Here is a 16,046-nt window from a genome sequence, read left to right as displayed (position 1 = left end):
CACTTGGGCATGTTGGTCCAAACCCTTCCCCCTACCCCTTTCCACCCTAACCTCACGTGTCCAGCAACTTTGCTGACCTGATTACACGGACCGAGCGTCTGCAGGTGAGTTTGTTCGATCATTCAATTTTAATGACCAAGAATCAAATAATGTTTTCCCGCTCGTCTTCCAGGCCATAACACGATAAAAATGTTGTAGCTGAAAGCTTTTTTGGTCCTGGTGAAAATGGCTCAAATCACCGAATTATTGACATAGATTTTTTTTCCATCGAACGTGTACACGGAGAAAATAAATTGACTCAACTGTGCAGAAGAGCCGAGGGGCATCGCATCGTTTCGCTGTTTAATTGCAACGATGTCGTTAGAGCGAGTGGAGAGGAACGCTCGCTGGGTGAATCAGTTTGGTCAGAAAGTGGCCCCCCGAGGCTTACCCAGCATCGTTGGTGAAATTTTGTACGTTTCGGTACAGAGAAAGGTAGTGAAAAATAATTCCGACGATAGAGAAAAAATTGGAGAATGAAAAATAATTCAAGAATTGAAATGCTTTCAGGAGAAAAATATTTGTTAAAAATAACGAAACTTCTAATTAACATGACGATAATAAAAATTAATCATCATAATAATTTTTACTGAGTTTTGGAATGAAAGTGAGATAGCGATGAGTCATAACGCCCGTAATTGTTGTCAAAAATTTCTCTCCGTCTGGAATAGCTATTACAATTAGCCCACTAGACTGTTGAATATCCCTAACCGTCGAGACGCCCACTTTTCCACGAATAACTGTGCACTGTGAATTTTCCAAACTATGAAAAGTAGTTCAAGTTATAAAGGCGATAAGCTTATCGTTGGAATGCGTCTACCAATACTAACCTCTACCCCTTCTCCATTTATTCGAGACGTTACCGAACCAATCGCCGTTTCAAATATCGTAAGTTGGTGAATTTTCCGTCCAGTCTGCCACACCATTCGTTTCTCCTGCGAGAGACACTTGAATGGCGAGTGAGAAATGGGGAGATATTCTTGGGGATCGATATGGAAATTTTCAGACTTGTAAAAAATAAACGATTGTCAGTAAGCGGAGAGGGGAAAAAGTTTCGTCGTATGCGAGTAAAAGCCCGGGTGAGGCTCATTCTTATGTCAAATGGCAGCTCGTAAATTTTCACCGGGGAATTTTCCCTCTTTATCTCCAGCTCTTCGTCGCCATCAACGAGAATTTCATTTCACGTGTTTTATCCTCAATATACCGTTATCAGTATTTTTGGGAGACGATTATGATTGGGAACGTTTGAGACATTTTGCAAGAACAACCAGGAAAATAGTTGGATTTAAATAAATTATTTTTTCTTCTCCAACTCAATTTTCCTGTCATTATATTTACTAATTACCAGAACAATTAGCACATCCACCATAGCATATCAGCTTTTACTACTGTTTTCACGTATTCTATCGACGATTATGAACCTTTCTATTGATGTCTTCGATTTCATTAAAAAATCCCTTTCCCCACTTATCATCAAAAGTCCAAGGAAAAGTGCAGTAATGTCACACGTGTCAGATAGAGTTTCACGTATAAATCCCAATACGACATAAATTCCGTTATCGCGATTCGTACACGCCCAGTGGCCGTTCTCATATTTTCGTCTCGTACCTGCCCCTTGGATCCAACGGATCAACCGTCTTATCTTGCAAAACTTGCATGTACGTGTTTAGAATTTTCAAGTGGTGTATTTTAAAAAGACAAAAATATATAAGAAAAAGAGGGATGAGAATTTTTTTATCCATAAGCCTTCAACTCTATGACTATGACTTTCCTCTCCCTTTTGTCATTCGGTCTTCGATCCAGGCTTTTTCACCAGGGGAGAAGCCAACGTGACTACTATCAGGGGGACAATTTTCGTCTGGTTGGGTTGGCGGAAACTAATTATCCTGTACGAGAATGGCCATCTGCCAGACCAGTCGTTTCCTTCGAATGTCATCATTTTCAGCTAGACTCAAGTCTAAATACTTCAACCGTGAATGTAAAAAAAAAATTGTCATAAAATTATAATACCAGTGACTATTGCGGAGATGAAGTTGAGAGAAAATTCAAGAAAAAGAAATTGAGTTACATTCTCCATGGGTAACAAAATGGGGAGAATTTTTATTTCTGTTGGCGAATTTCATGGAGGCAATTCATCTTCTATTTTATTCATTTTACTATTCACAGGGAACAGAGAAAATTGTTGCCATTGAGATCACTCAATTCCGTTGAGAATGATGAAAAAAAAAATAATAAAACATCGATTTACCCTCGAGATTTCACTTTAATCGCCTCTAGGAATCACCATATTTTTATCTCTCTTAATGAGATATTCACTCAATCTCCGTCGTCTCTCCTCGACTCCCTTTAATTTCGCATTACACGATCCGTTGAATGCTCTTTGATTCGATGTGTTTACGAGGATTTGAATAGCGTCGTACTGCTCTCCACCCCCTTGCCATCTCTTTACCCCAGCACCCCCCCTAGCTCTCGCACTACTTAAGATACCAAGGTAGCCAAGGGGGACCACAATTTCCCTCGAATAAAAGGGGGTAAAAAGAGAAGAAGCTCCACCGTTCTTTCAAAGACCAATTTCTTAATCTAATGATTGGTTGAGCGTGAACGTGTAGGGTATTTCCATAGCAACGGATGACTCCGTCGGCTTTGATAAAACGGCCAATCTGATGATACACATTCTCCATCAAATTCTGAATAGACCTTTTCATTCAAAAAGCCACTAGATTATCGGATACTTTTTTCACATATTAATTTCGCTCGGGAGTTTCAAACAATTTTAAAGAATTTGCATATTAATTCTCATCTGGGTCATTGAATGTAGACGGGAAGGAAAATTCACAAGAAATTAACCAGAAAAAAAGGTAGAGAGATCAAAGTGGAACATCATCTTCAATTAACTTCTCAATAGATGAAAAATTCGAAGAAATTATTTCCTGTATTTGTCAAATTTTCAAAACATCAAATACTACAATTCAACTTTGCAGTTCCCCAAAATAATCATAACGCCCGTTTTCCCTGCAACTCCCTTCCAAATGAAGTTATTCCCCCGGCACAAAAAATTCCAATATCCATCAGAATGACTGATCGATTGCCTTTAACTTTGTACAAACTCTTGTCTCCTGAACAAAAATAGGTGAAAAAAAAATGCAGTAAAAGACTTCAGGCTCTCTAGCCGCTCCGCAAATACCCGGAAGGCATCGATAAAACTTTTATAACATCAATGGTTAAAAAACATAAATGGATCAGAAGCTCTTTGATACCACAATATTCAAAAAAAAAATAATAGAAATACATATAAAAGGCAGAGAAAATATGAGGCCACAGAGGGGACACAAAAAAATCATCGCAGTGGGACGAGTGTTTTTAATAAACGCATCCCATGCAAATTTTAGTGTCAATAAATGGAAAAAGAGTGAACCTCAATTGTGGTTGCGGCATAACTATAAACGCATATTGCTGCGGAGGTAGTGAAATAAAGGGAATAGGACAATGGGAAGTGGAGGAGTCTTCATTAAGCAGACGCCAGAGGGACTCTCGGTGGGGGGGGGGGAGGAGGAGGGATTGTGAAGATAGTGATGTTGTTCGCGATTCTCTTGCTCCACCTTATGGCCACCGTTCTGGTTATCATACGACTGTTGCAGGGATGGGGCATGAGGGAAGGTAGGAATTCAAAGAGAAAAAAAAAAATAGGAGGGGAAGAGTGAAAAGTGGAGTGGCGCTGCATTACAAGGGGGAGAAAACGAAGGGACTTGAGAGTTGGTAAAGTAGTGGTTGGCGTAAACTGTCCTCTTTGTGCTGAAAATTGCGTTTTAATTCCCGCATTCAGTGCCTCGATTACTGAGGGGTTGCAGGACCCACCACATACGACTCTTTTCCATGAATTTTACATTCTTTTCTCTGTTACCCTCTTTCCAAACGTTTCTTATTTTTCCACTGGGCGCCACCGACTCTGGTAAACGGTAAAGATTTTCAACTAGGTGAGGAAAGGGGGATGGGGTGGAGAAAAGAGGTTCAAAGAGGGGGCTACTATTGGACTACTTGAGAATCCGAGAGTTTCTACACTTTCAGCGGGAATTGAGAGATTCTGCGGAATGACAATTACTAGTTGCAGAGCTTTTACTTTTTTTTTTTCCTTTTTCTTTTCGCGAATGGGGCTTCTTTTTTTTTTGTTGGGGTAGAAAACGTGGTGAATTGGGAGTTGTATACACTGCTAATTTGAACTCTCCTTATGAAAACTAGGTGCGCAGGAAAACGGACAGGGGCAACGAATATATGACAGCGATGATATGATGGAAATGCATCTCACTGAGGGGTGTTTTAATTTTTTTCGGCATAATTAATTTTATTTCTGACTTATGTTTTCCGCTTGACGTGTAAATAAAGTGAAATATTTGAGTGAAGAACATATGCGGGCTTTCACCGACAAATGATGGAGTCAGAGACTCGAGGGCTCTTAAGAAAGAGCCTTTTCATGGACCAAACCAGCCGCAATGTTTCGTGACGCGTCAAACCTCTAAACAAGATACTCGACCGACACTCGACATCAACACTTCAAACATCTTACTCCAGTCTAAACCTCTTCTCGATACTGAAATTCGTGGTCTGAACTATTTGAAAAATACAATATCGTTAACGTGAACTAATTTTTGAATATTTGATTAGACTTATCATTGCTAGAATGTAGAATCGTTATAGGTAGGAAAAATTTTGAAAGCGGTGAATAAAAGCTCCCGTTCCTAAGAGCTGTCCATTTCAAGAAACCAGAAAACAAACGTGAAGTCCATATGGTCACACATGATTAATAGTCATGAGATAGAGGGATGAAATAGCGGGGAAAAATAACACTCCCCTCTATACCTGTCGCCAGGGGCTGGCCTCCGTAATTTGTGTCGAGACAAAATCTCCTCTTTGACATGTTTATGACATTTGTTACTATCTCGGAAGAAAGTGGAAAAAGAAATGTCACGAGGGTCAAACATTATGGGGAGAAAATTCTCCATCTGCCACGGCGTTGACGCCATTTTTGTGTTTCACAAGATTTGCAATAACGAGCAGAAAATAGCTATGGTATTGCATTGAATAAATAATATCCTATTGAATAGATGATTTATAATTATTCAATTTATGTATGTACTTATATTGAATAACCGTTGAAACAAAAAAACCCTTTGAAAGCAGCAAAAGCGAAAAACTCGAGTAACAATTCAAATTTTTTTGTTTCACACAATATGACAAATGAATCTCTCTTCCCCACACTATAAAAACAATAAAACTAGTAAATTACGCGTACACCCATCACCCGGTGAAAGTGCAAAACTTCACTGGCTCGAAGCATCGAATTACCCCTGAAAGTTTATAGTTGTATATTCACTCGTAAACCCCAGTTGCCGGAATGATGCATCATAAGAAAACCATCCAGAACTCAATCCAAATTCTCATTCCCCCGGAAAATCGTCAACGATAATGAAACGAGAGACCGACAGTTGCTGAAGCATAAAGATGAGAATGTAACGATGAAAAGAACTAGACAATTTCAAATTTTTTTTTTTCTGTGTCCATTAATGGTGTAGGTACAGAGTAAGTTTGCTGTAGCTTATTTTCTTTAATGAGGCATCAGGTAAACGCCGTGAAGGGATTGGATGACAGCGGAGGAGTGGAGATGGCGACGGAGGGATACAAGTTGGACTTGTCGCGAGTGCTGAACAAACTGAAGATAAGGGTACGTGGTGATTGCTCCATAAAATATGTATGCAACGAGTAGACCAGCGACCTTTGCCATCCCTTTGTACCTTTTCTCCTCTTTTATCCATCTAGACGCATCATTTTAAAGCTATACACATCCACCCCTGGCGTTGGTAAGGTGAATTCATATGTGTGACCATGCTTCCGGGGGAGGATTTTCCAGGCGTATTCCTCACCACCCTTCGGGCATTCAACGTCACTTGGGAGATATGCTGTCGGTATTTGGGGGGGGGGGGTTGGTAGGTGGTGAGGGGGAGCACCATTCACCTCTTCTGTATATCCCCTCACGTTTGTTTCCTACTTCCGTAAAGCCGAACGAAACTCATCCCCTTCTCAGACACATGGAAAAACTTTCCTACCTTTGTGTTATTTCCATCGATATTCCGACTTTTCTACATTTTCTTTTGCCTTTTTTTCTCCTCACTAGTTGGAAAAACTACGGGAATGAGTGAAAAAGAGTTGAGAAATGTCTCCAGGACATACATCAGGGGATCAAGTCACCTATCCCCCCAACTTTTGGGTTTGTTCGAGACTTACCAGAGCAACTTTGAAGATGGCGTGCTTCCTAAACATTCCACACATGCACGCGTCGCCCCCTTTTCGTCTCAAATAGAGATGAATATATCGAAAATTAGTTGGCAAGGGGGATTTCTAAGGATACCCACACGTACGAGAGTTGGGTACAAAGTCAGCTTACTGAAATCCACTTACTCTGGACTCTTGTGTCAAAGGTTAAACTCAATGAATAGTGCTAAATATTAATTTCCATTTTTTAGTCAGCAGTAGATATCACGGATCAAAAATTTTCCCTGAATTTTTCATGATAAATTGCGTGACAAAATGCCGTGGATGGTAGACACGTACTCTAGAAAGCTCTCTTTTGTATTCTGAAGTAGACACTGGTATGTAACATATTGACATAAACGAAGTACTCATACCCTCATGTGATACCACGTGAGTATTTTCACATACTTAAATAAAATATAAAATTCCCATAAATCATTGGGGAGAAACTTGAGTACAAACGTAACGGGAATATGGATGTATTCACTCGAGTTAACCCAGAGAATGCTTTTGTTCCAGGAAGACGACTTTTCCAGACCAATGAGCCTTCTCATGCCTATCTAACCTTCTGGAATATTGGCCCATACCTACGGTGAAAGAGGCCTCGATGTTACACGTCGTTTGACTCTCTTTACTCGTATCGTTTAGGTTTACACCAGTCACCCCCCCCCCCCCCCGCCCTCGTTCAACATCGGGAGAAGGGGTTTTGCATTTTTCTTGAGAAATGGAGAATTTTTATTTCACTCACTCGGGGATGAGATTGGCAACCTCTTCACACTGCGTTGTTCCCATTTATTCGCATCCTTTCACATTATTTTTTAATTTTTTTTTTCTCTTCACTTTTAGTCTTCCACATCATTGAAGCCCACTGCACTCCAACGGTGCATTATTGATTGCGCCCTGAGGAAAAGTGAAGAAAAGATCAAACTACCCGTAGTTGCAACAAAAGACGCACCAAGCCTCGCTTCTTTCATCGTTCTCTTTCATTTGATGGTTCATACTGCACACCAGTTCCTTCAGGAAACACGAGACTGTGGATGAAAACCTCGTGACCCCAACGTCAAAGTCGAGTACACATTCTCATCGTTCATTCTCAGTATTTTTTTTTTTCTCTTCCTCATTCACCCCTCTTGCACTGGAATACGACAGCACTGGATCCTCGATGGAGTAAAGACACTGTTGTTTCAGGGGCTCTGACCTAGCAAAAACTCATCCCCTTTTCGGGGATTTAATCTCCTCTTAATCCAGTGACATCGATTGAAACGGGTAAACTAGATGCCTCAGTGGAGATCCATTTCAATTCAGGCCAGTATTTGCGTTTTCCTTTGAACTATTCTCTTCCTATTGGCCGGTGAATGAATACGCGGATTCGATGATAATTAGGCAATGGTTATTTCAATTCTACATGGGCAGAATTTTTTTTTGTTTTTCTATGAAAATTCCAGTTCTGGGAAAAATCTCAATTTCTCGGTTGTGGAAAAATCTAATGCTATTAAAGTAAAATTTCTTTAATCCGATAAAATTGCCAGTGCCAGCACTGCAGTCTCTCTCTGGCCCCCAATTTATGCCGCCTTTTCCATAAGAGTGCGAGAATTTTCCTCAGACTTTTCTCTCCGTCTGAGTATTTGGTCTTGTATGGGAAATTGATTTTTTTCTTTACCAGTTAGAACTGTTCAGATTTAGCGGGTGTATTTTGAAAATAAATGGAAATATTTATTCACCGTAAATCAGTAATTAAATATTATTTTGATTATTGTATCATTTCATTGTGGGAATACTTGAAATGGAAGAAATGTCAACATTGAGAATGAGCTACATCGATTTCCTACTGAAATTTTATGGTAATAAAGATCCAATTAACCTAATTTTTCCATTACGAGTTATTTTGAAAAACAGACGCGAATTTTTATGTACAACTCTCTCATTTCTACTAGTGCACAATGTCATTTTTATTTTATGACGAGTTCTTTGTAACGTGAAACACGAGATTTTGTGGAAAAAAATATTTCACATAAAAGAACATGTCCAGAGAAAATGCGTTCACGTAAGCGTGAAAAATAAAATCATGAGGAAAAGACTGGCGCTGTTAACTCTTTTACATTTTTGTCCCGAGTTTTACAATTGTAGGCGACTTTAAAAATGTTATCCCACATAAAAAGGGAATCATGATGAGAGCGAGACTACAAAATTTATTGACTTTATTATCTTGAGAATAAATATTAACACTTAACATTAACTGACCGCTGAGGATTTTTTTTTCCTCTAAATATGATTCTTCAACTGAATTCAATCGCAGGTTTACTCTTGTTTTAAAGTTTTGTCTTCATTCAAACTCAGTCAAGTACTTGTAAATGAAACTTTTCCCTCGACATTTTATTGACAGGTTATCGGTAAAAGGGGATCTCAAGAGCCTAAAAATTGAGCCAAATTAGTTTCACACAAGTGAAATAAATAACGAAGTCTACCCGACAGATGGAAATTATGTGGAAAATAATTGTATTGTTAATTTATTTTGAAAAAATGATTGCCGTACTGTCACTTGTATTTTTTCCTTTCGAACTTTTTAGTCAAAGTTTTTTTAACCCTCGAATGCCAAAACAATCACGATAAAACTGTTGGAACTCGCCGAGCGAATTGACTTTTTTGAAAATAGGTCAATTACTCTTAAAGCCTATTGTAGGTGGAGATACGCCGAGCCATCAATCATAAATTCAAGCGTGAACAATGTTATAATAAAGTTGAAAACTCAATCGTGCTGGAAAGCATTAAATCCCTTCCGCATATGCAACCAATGATGGCAGAGGGGAAGAGAGAAAGAGAGAGAGAAAAAAAATTGCACGAAAAGTTTGGAATCTATGCGGTGAAATTGGCTATTTTCGATGTAACATGATTTTATGTGTATGCACCCCAGTTATTCCGGGTGAAATTGAAATTCATTCGACAGTTAATCCACTTGGATTGTCATATTTTTCGTTTCAATCTCCTCTACTCATCTCAAATCAGGTTGCGAGTGCGACAAATTGAGCCAAACTCGTACGTGACATTTGTTTTCCCATCGATGTATCACACTGATAACTGATGCAGAGAATCGTTTGCACCCCCTCGTATCCTTCCGCTATTCTTTTTCCGGGTGTTGGTGCCATCAGTCGCGGAGAACACCGAATCAATATTTTGTCCACGAGGCAAACGTCGGGAGGGGCAGTTGCGCCGATGGTGAGAATGATCAACACTAATAAAATGGGGGTCCTCACAAGTGGTTAAGCTATACTAAATATTTGAGATAAGAGATTGAGAGGAGGGGAGAGAGAACACATACGGATGTTTCTTGGGAAGAGAAAAGGGGCGAACCTTTATCATCGAGTGGGGAGTGTTTTTAAATCTTCAAAGAGTGGGTAGGACGGATAGGAGATTAATTCAACGGAAGGGCAGGGAGAGAGCTTCTGTTCAAATACTGGTTGAGTAGGAGAAAAAAAAAATTATTCTTTTGTGAAGGGATTTGTTTTCATCATTGATTCGTTTTGGGATTAATGGAATAATGTTCTCGGGAATGAAGGGAATTTTTTTGTTAAAATTATTCTATCGTTTTGTTATCGGTTCCTAATTTTTTAAGACAATTCAAGAGAACTATAAAAATTTCATCTTGATAGAAATAAAAATTACTGATTTACGTTTCTGTGGAAGGTAACTGAAATTCAAAATTTCATTCTTTTCAATGATATTGCAATGCCATGAGTGTATTCCCACTGGGAAGTCTCTCCATTCTCTTATCGTGTCTGATAGCCATTTCTCAAGACGAATATCTCACCGATAATACTCTACCCCAAGAACTGTCCCACACGAATATTCCAGTGGTACTGAATCTATCGAATAATCTACCAGGATATCCCCAAATGATGGATCATTATTTTATCTCGCATTGATCCCCCGATCAGATATCTTCTGGTACAGAATCCCCTAGTGCTCATTTTTTTCCTAACAGACGCAATGCACAGAAGAAAAAGTTGAGGAAAAATGACCAAACGGGACGAGTAATTGTGAAGCAACTTTCATTTCCACTTTTTTCTTACGGATCTTCATGAACGTATTTTTTTGTCAAAAAAAAAAGAGAAAATGTAGTAAAATCATGTGCGTACTCAACTAATCATCATTAACGCGAATGCAACCTCTTTAACCTCTTCATCAACAAAAACATTCGGGGTTGGATTATCATGGGTGAAACAGCCCGTCGGTGGTCATCCCCCGCAATTTCATAGTAATTTCAGTAATTACTGGGCCTACACTCTAAACAACTCTCGTTATAGCCACCACCCGTATATGTATTGTCCAGTCCAGCGTGGTCAGTCGTGATTTTCGTGGCATTGGGTTTTCGCTTCACTCGTGGATAAAATAAACGTAACAGCTCCCAATGATTTACAGTCAGTGGACAGTGCAAACATACAAGCCAGCTGCATTAAAAATATTTCTCCATGAAACAATATCTGGGTCTGGCTTTTCACTCCAGTGATATTTCACAATGAGTAGTCCGTCAATTTTTGGTGGTTTTTTGAGGTTTTTTTAAATGGTTTTTTTTTAAACAGAAGCTCAGATGTCTGATGCAAAGCATATTCAAATCAGCACACAGTATCCGAACATGTTTCTCATTAAACTACGGTAGTAACTGAATTTTCAAACTGAGTTTTCAAATTTTCAGATGACAATATTTTTACTAGGAAAGGCGGTATTTCGTGAGACGCAAAATTCAAATAATCTATGCAATCCTTTCTCAACCTGAATTATAAAACACTTCACTGAAAAAACCACCTAAATTGATTTGACAACTCGTTTTCTTGACATTAACAAATTACTCTCATCCTTCGAATGAATATAAAATATCTCAGCGTAAAATGTGTCTTGCTCGGTGTGAGATATTGTACGCTTGATAACTTTCAAGCCATAAAAATTTTCCAGAAATCTTCACAAGAGTCGTCGAGAGACGTTGGAAATTTTACACTGAAAAATATTCTTAAAAAACCCTATTACAAAAATATTTCTGAACAACAACCCTTTTTCGAAAATCCTCCAAATAAATTCTCTAGCCACCGAGGGAGCTGTTCCGAAGATATTGAACTGATTTTTCTGACGACCCCTGCAAGATATTCAGGAGGCAAAAATTTTTTGCTGACTCAATGATACATTAATCCACCTGTCAGTCTACACCCCAAGCTGCATCACTTTTGATGGTCTCCCTACCCCCCGATGAGGGGAAACTATAATTTTTCCTTCATCAGTGAGACGAGGAGTTGAACACACTCGTTATTTCTTCTGTATAAATTTCTTTTCAGCTCCTTTGATTATTATATCGAGGCTCACGGTGATGTACGACTTCGGAGCCCTGTACCATTTCACTCGGCGTCACCACTTTTTCTCCCTTCGTCACACTCACTCTCTCTCATCCTCTCACCTACAAATGGTATTCTCCATTCATATACCTCCGTCAGAAGATATTGTCAACGCCTCGACGCCCACTGAATTTTTATCCCCAGGCGTGGCTCTATACACGTACCAATCATGAGAAAAAAATGAAACCCTCGGTGTTTTACGGTCTTTTCATTTTTCTTTTGTTCGGCACAACAAATGGGAGAACGTATCTTGGCAAAGGAACACCAAATACTTTGGCATTTCCACATCATGTAGTCAAAAATATTATTTCTCTTTGGCTTTTTAAACTACCTCACTCAAAGGACACTGTGCCAATTAAATACAATTAATTTATTTTCGGATTCCCGAGAGACGATGGCCTTTAATTATGATAACCGAGAAAACGAGAGCCATGTATTTGTGAAAGTCTGTCGTTGACGATGGGGATGGAAGTGAGATTATATCAGAGCTCTTTGAAAGCGTTGGGGATGGAGACACGTAAAATACGCAGGAGGTGGCCAATTATTGTTGGCTTTAGTTGAAGCCCTCCAATGATAACCTCAGGTCGATGTTATCATTCTTTTCAATTTGTCTTCGATTTTGGTCGTACGAAAAATGGGGAGACAACAGAGACGGAAATGTCCAGTTTTTACACGATGAGAACCATTCGATACAATTATCCGATGGTTTTAGAGATAAAATTCTCCCTGAAATTTTTCATTTCATAATTACCGACGCCCTGAACCGAATTAACGTATTGTTTCTTTAAATAGTTTGTTCCAGTTGAAATTCTAAAATTATATAGCGCGTAAGTGTTAAGTAAATAAAGGACAAATGGGCGGATATATCGCAGAATAATATTTGGACATGATGAAAATTTCTACCGCCTGCAATAAAACTAAAAAATCTACCTCACTAGTTGAACAATTCGAATTCCACTTTCATGATCTCATCGAGTATAAAACATTCCAATATTACTCCTCGTTTCACATTCGTTCTTTAAATATTTTCACGCAAATTGGACACTCACAATTTTCAGGCAGATAAATAAAAAAAATATATATATCAACACGACTTCAATTATCGTTTTTCTATTTCAACAGACAACTAAAAGGATAAACGAAGTAAAATGAATATAATCCATTGCTCATTCATGAAAAAATGTTCGTACACAATAGAGAGAGTGATATGATAACTCTCGAGCGAAATCATCGTTAAATACTGCCTTTGTGGGGGTTTTCTGTTAAACAAAAAATCCAGAAAAAAAAAAGGAAATATCGTTTACCGAGCCTGTTCGTAATTCAACAGAGTAACCGCATCAATTCCCAGAATACAACGAGTGAGAGTACGTCTGGGATTAACTGGAGATGCGATATCCATCCCGAAAAGCGCGTTGGTGCTTGGTAAAACGATTCTGCGGTAAAATAATTGTTTTTGAAACGTTGTAACTGCCAGTGTCCAGCCAACGTGGGTAGAAGGGATGTGGTGGTACCAGGGGGGAGGGGGGGGGGGAGGTAGCGGGGATGAACAGCAAATGTGTGGGAATGGAATTGTTGAGGTGAGACACAGAGAGTTTTCGAGTTTTCGAAATCGCGCTTCTCTCGTGGTTTTGCCATTTCAGTCTGCACCAGTCGATTTCCATTTGGCCTCTCGCATCCGTTCTATTCTCCATAAGCACCACCTCATCTCACTTCCCCTACACCCCTAGCCCCCTCAACTCCAGCATTCCTGGCGTATGGATCCACCATAGCAACCCTTCCCAGTCCCCGGGATCCATCACCCATAACATTGAGTTCAAGCCAGCCGAGCCGGACAATATAAAAACGAACAAGTTGAAATAAAAAAAAAAGCGATATATATATATATGTACATATATATAAACGAAGAAAAAGAATGAAAGAAAAAAAAAACGAAAAGGCAAGTGCACAAAACACAAATAAAAAAAAGTATATATGCAAATTCCTGTTACGAGTCGTTGAAAAGTTTGGAATAATAAATTTCAGGGGAGTAGAAAATGGCGTGGGAGAGAGGCGTGGTAGAAGTACTCGACGAGAAGCTTCATTGGAACAACGAAACGCTACGGACATACGCATAAATAGAGCTGGATTGGAATTCACGTATAGAGGGGAGATAAAATGAATGCTCTGGTACAGTATGAAAGTAGAGAAAAAAACTCGGTGAATGTCCATTTTTCCGGGGCTAACGGTTTTGCATCTTTTTTTTTTCTTTATTTTTTTTTTTTTGCAATTGTTAGTGCACAGTAAATTGGGTTTGTATGTTTTCATTTGTATTTCGGATGCTGGTTGTGCAATTCACTTTCACTGAGTTCTGATGTTTTTCCAGCTAATGACGGCGTTGATTGTTTGAGGATGAAAAATTGAAGCTGTCGGCAGGGAGATTTATGTCAAAGAAAGTTTGCCGAGAAAATACACGAGCTTTTATGTAATAAAGTTTAAAAGCAAACGCAAGTGTCGTTGGGTTGGGGTTAAGATAAATGCGTTAGCAGAATTTACATGGTTTCGTGGGTCTTCCGTTGACACCACCGAAATTCGAAAGGTAAATAAATCTGAGTAGGTGAAAGTTCTAGGGGGGGTTAATTCGCGGGTAGAAATTTTACATTGAAATTCTTGCTTCATAAATTTTTACGTCTAGCGATGTCACTGTAAAATTTTGCATTTTTTCCAATTGTCTTCGTACATTTCCCTGCGCTATATATATTTTCATGAAATAATTAAATTAAAAAATCATTCGTTATGCGAAAACCCTCATTCGATCCATTGAAATTCTGGTGCTTGAAATATCTTATAATTTTAGACCACTAGTGGTATTACTACTAATATTTCTCTCTGGAAATATTCAGAACAATACGTCATTTTTTTTTATTGAATATTTCCCTCAGCGTGAAAACTTGAATACCTCGAAAATTGAACTTCACTTCAATTTTGAAAGTTTTTAGACAAATAACGTCAAAAAAATGAACACTTCTACCCCAGTTGCTGAATCGAAAGCGTTTCATCACTCTCTTCAATTAATGCCAATAATTCAATCGCTCCATTGCCGCGGACTTGAAATTGCTGTGGACATTCACCACTTTTCACCTCTATTATTCGTTTCATAAAATACTCCACTGAGATTATGAATATTCACACACGCTTTCGGCGTTGATGAATTTAAAATTTAAACCGACATGACTCGTGAATCATACATGCAAGAGTATTCCTGGTTAATTGTGACTTCACTAAATCGAAATAGTCATAATTTTATATGCATTTTGTCACTGTAAAATATTGAATGCGTGGGGATTTTCCACCGGAGTTTTAATTGAATGAGTTTTCATGGATAAATTATGAGATAAATGTTTACCTCCTTTTGGTGAATCCGTTGAGCCATATTGTCGTACACCTGCAACAAAAATAAAATGCAAAATTACTCGATTTAGTTTTTTTTCAGTGCTCGACTGTAAATTGCACGATGACTGTCAATAATTTTGTACTAGCGGAGTTTACAACCAGAGGACAACTGATGAAACTATTGACGACTTTCAATTACACTAATTTCTTCCCCTAGAAAATATATTCATTCGTCCAAACATCTGTGTAATCATAAGAAAAAATTAAATAAAATAAATACAGGAAAAATTATTAATGTTGATTTGCTGAATGATCAACATATGGAAAATTTTTTATAACGAACAGATTTCTCTTTGCGCATCACTCGACAATTACGACAAAATCAAACAGCAAACATTGATAAAAATTTTCAATTTCCATAATATACGATACACGCTTGAAGACACGTACATCCATAGGAACAGAATATAATTTGGCAGTCATATAGAGAGGAATGTACGTATTCTCGGAGGCAAAGACACCCATCTTCAATTTTGAACGGGCGTATATATTCGCGTATTGGTAGAGCGTCGTGAGACGCCTGGAGCATGACTTGGAATATGAAACCCATCTTGAGGGGATTCACTGCTGTACATATCATTCCACCATAGAACAGGATTTGCTCTTTAGGTGTGGAATCTATCACGATAAAAAATTGTACCGAGTATGAGGGATATTTGCATAAAAGTCAAATCCCAGCTCTCGTGCTGTGTCCCTCAGGTTATGTATCCCATAAAATATGTGATAGTAAAAAGTGTTTTTTTTTTTCTATTCAACGTATGATATTTTTTTTTATGACAATGCGGATTAAAAGAAAAATTTTCATAAATACCGGAGTACAAACCTCATTTTCAAATGAAATTTCTGCTCTAGACACATGAATTGGAAGAGTTTTCATAAAAATCACCAGGACATGTT

At 38.4% G+C, this 16,046-nt stretch overlaps 1 protein-coding gene across 4 annotated transcripts in view; it reads right to left on the bottom strand.

Annotated features, from left to right (window-relative positions):
• LOC135172751 (hemicentin-2) overlaps positions 1–16,046 on the bottom strand; it is a 114,985-nt gene that overhangs the window by 63,815 nt on the left and 35,124 nt on the right. For all 4 annotated transcript variants that reach the window (XM_064139082.1, XM_064139080.1, XM_064139079.1 and 1 more), the window contains exon 3: positions 15,103–15,141. In XM_064139082.1, coding sequence (XP_063995152.1) covers positions 15,103–15,141 — 39 coding nt within the window. The remainder of the gene's footprint in view (positions 1–15,102; positions 15,142–16,046) is intronic.

This window comes from Diachasmimorpha longicaudata, chromosome 2, assembly GCF_034640455.1.
Source record: "Diachasmimorpha longicaudata isolate KC_UGA_2023 chromosome 2, iyDiaLong2, whole genome shotgun sequence".
NCBI lineage: Eukaryota > Metazoa > Arthropoda > Insecta > Hymenoptera > Braconidae > Diachasmimorpha > Diachasmimorpha longicaudata.
This window is presented reverse-complemented; position numbering and strand designations above follow the sequence as displayed.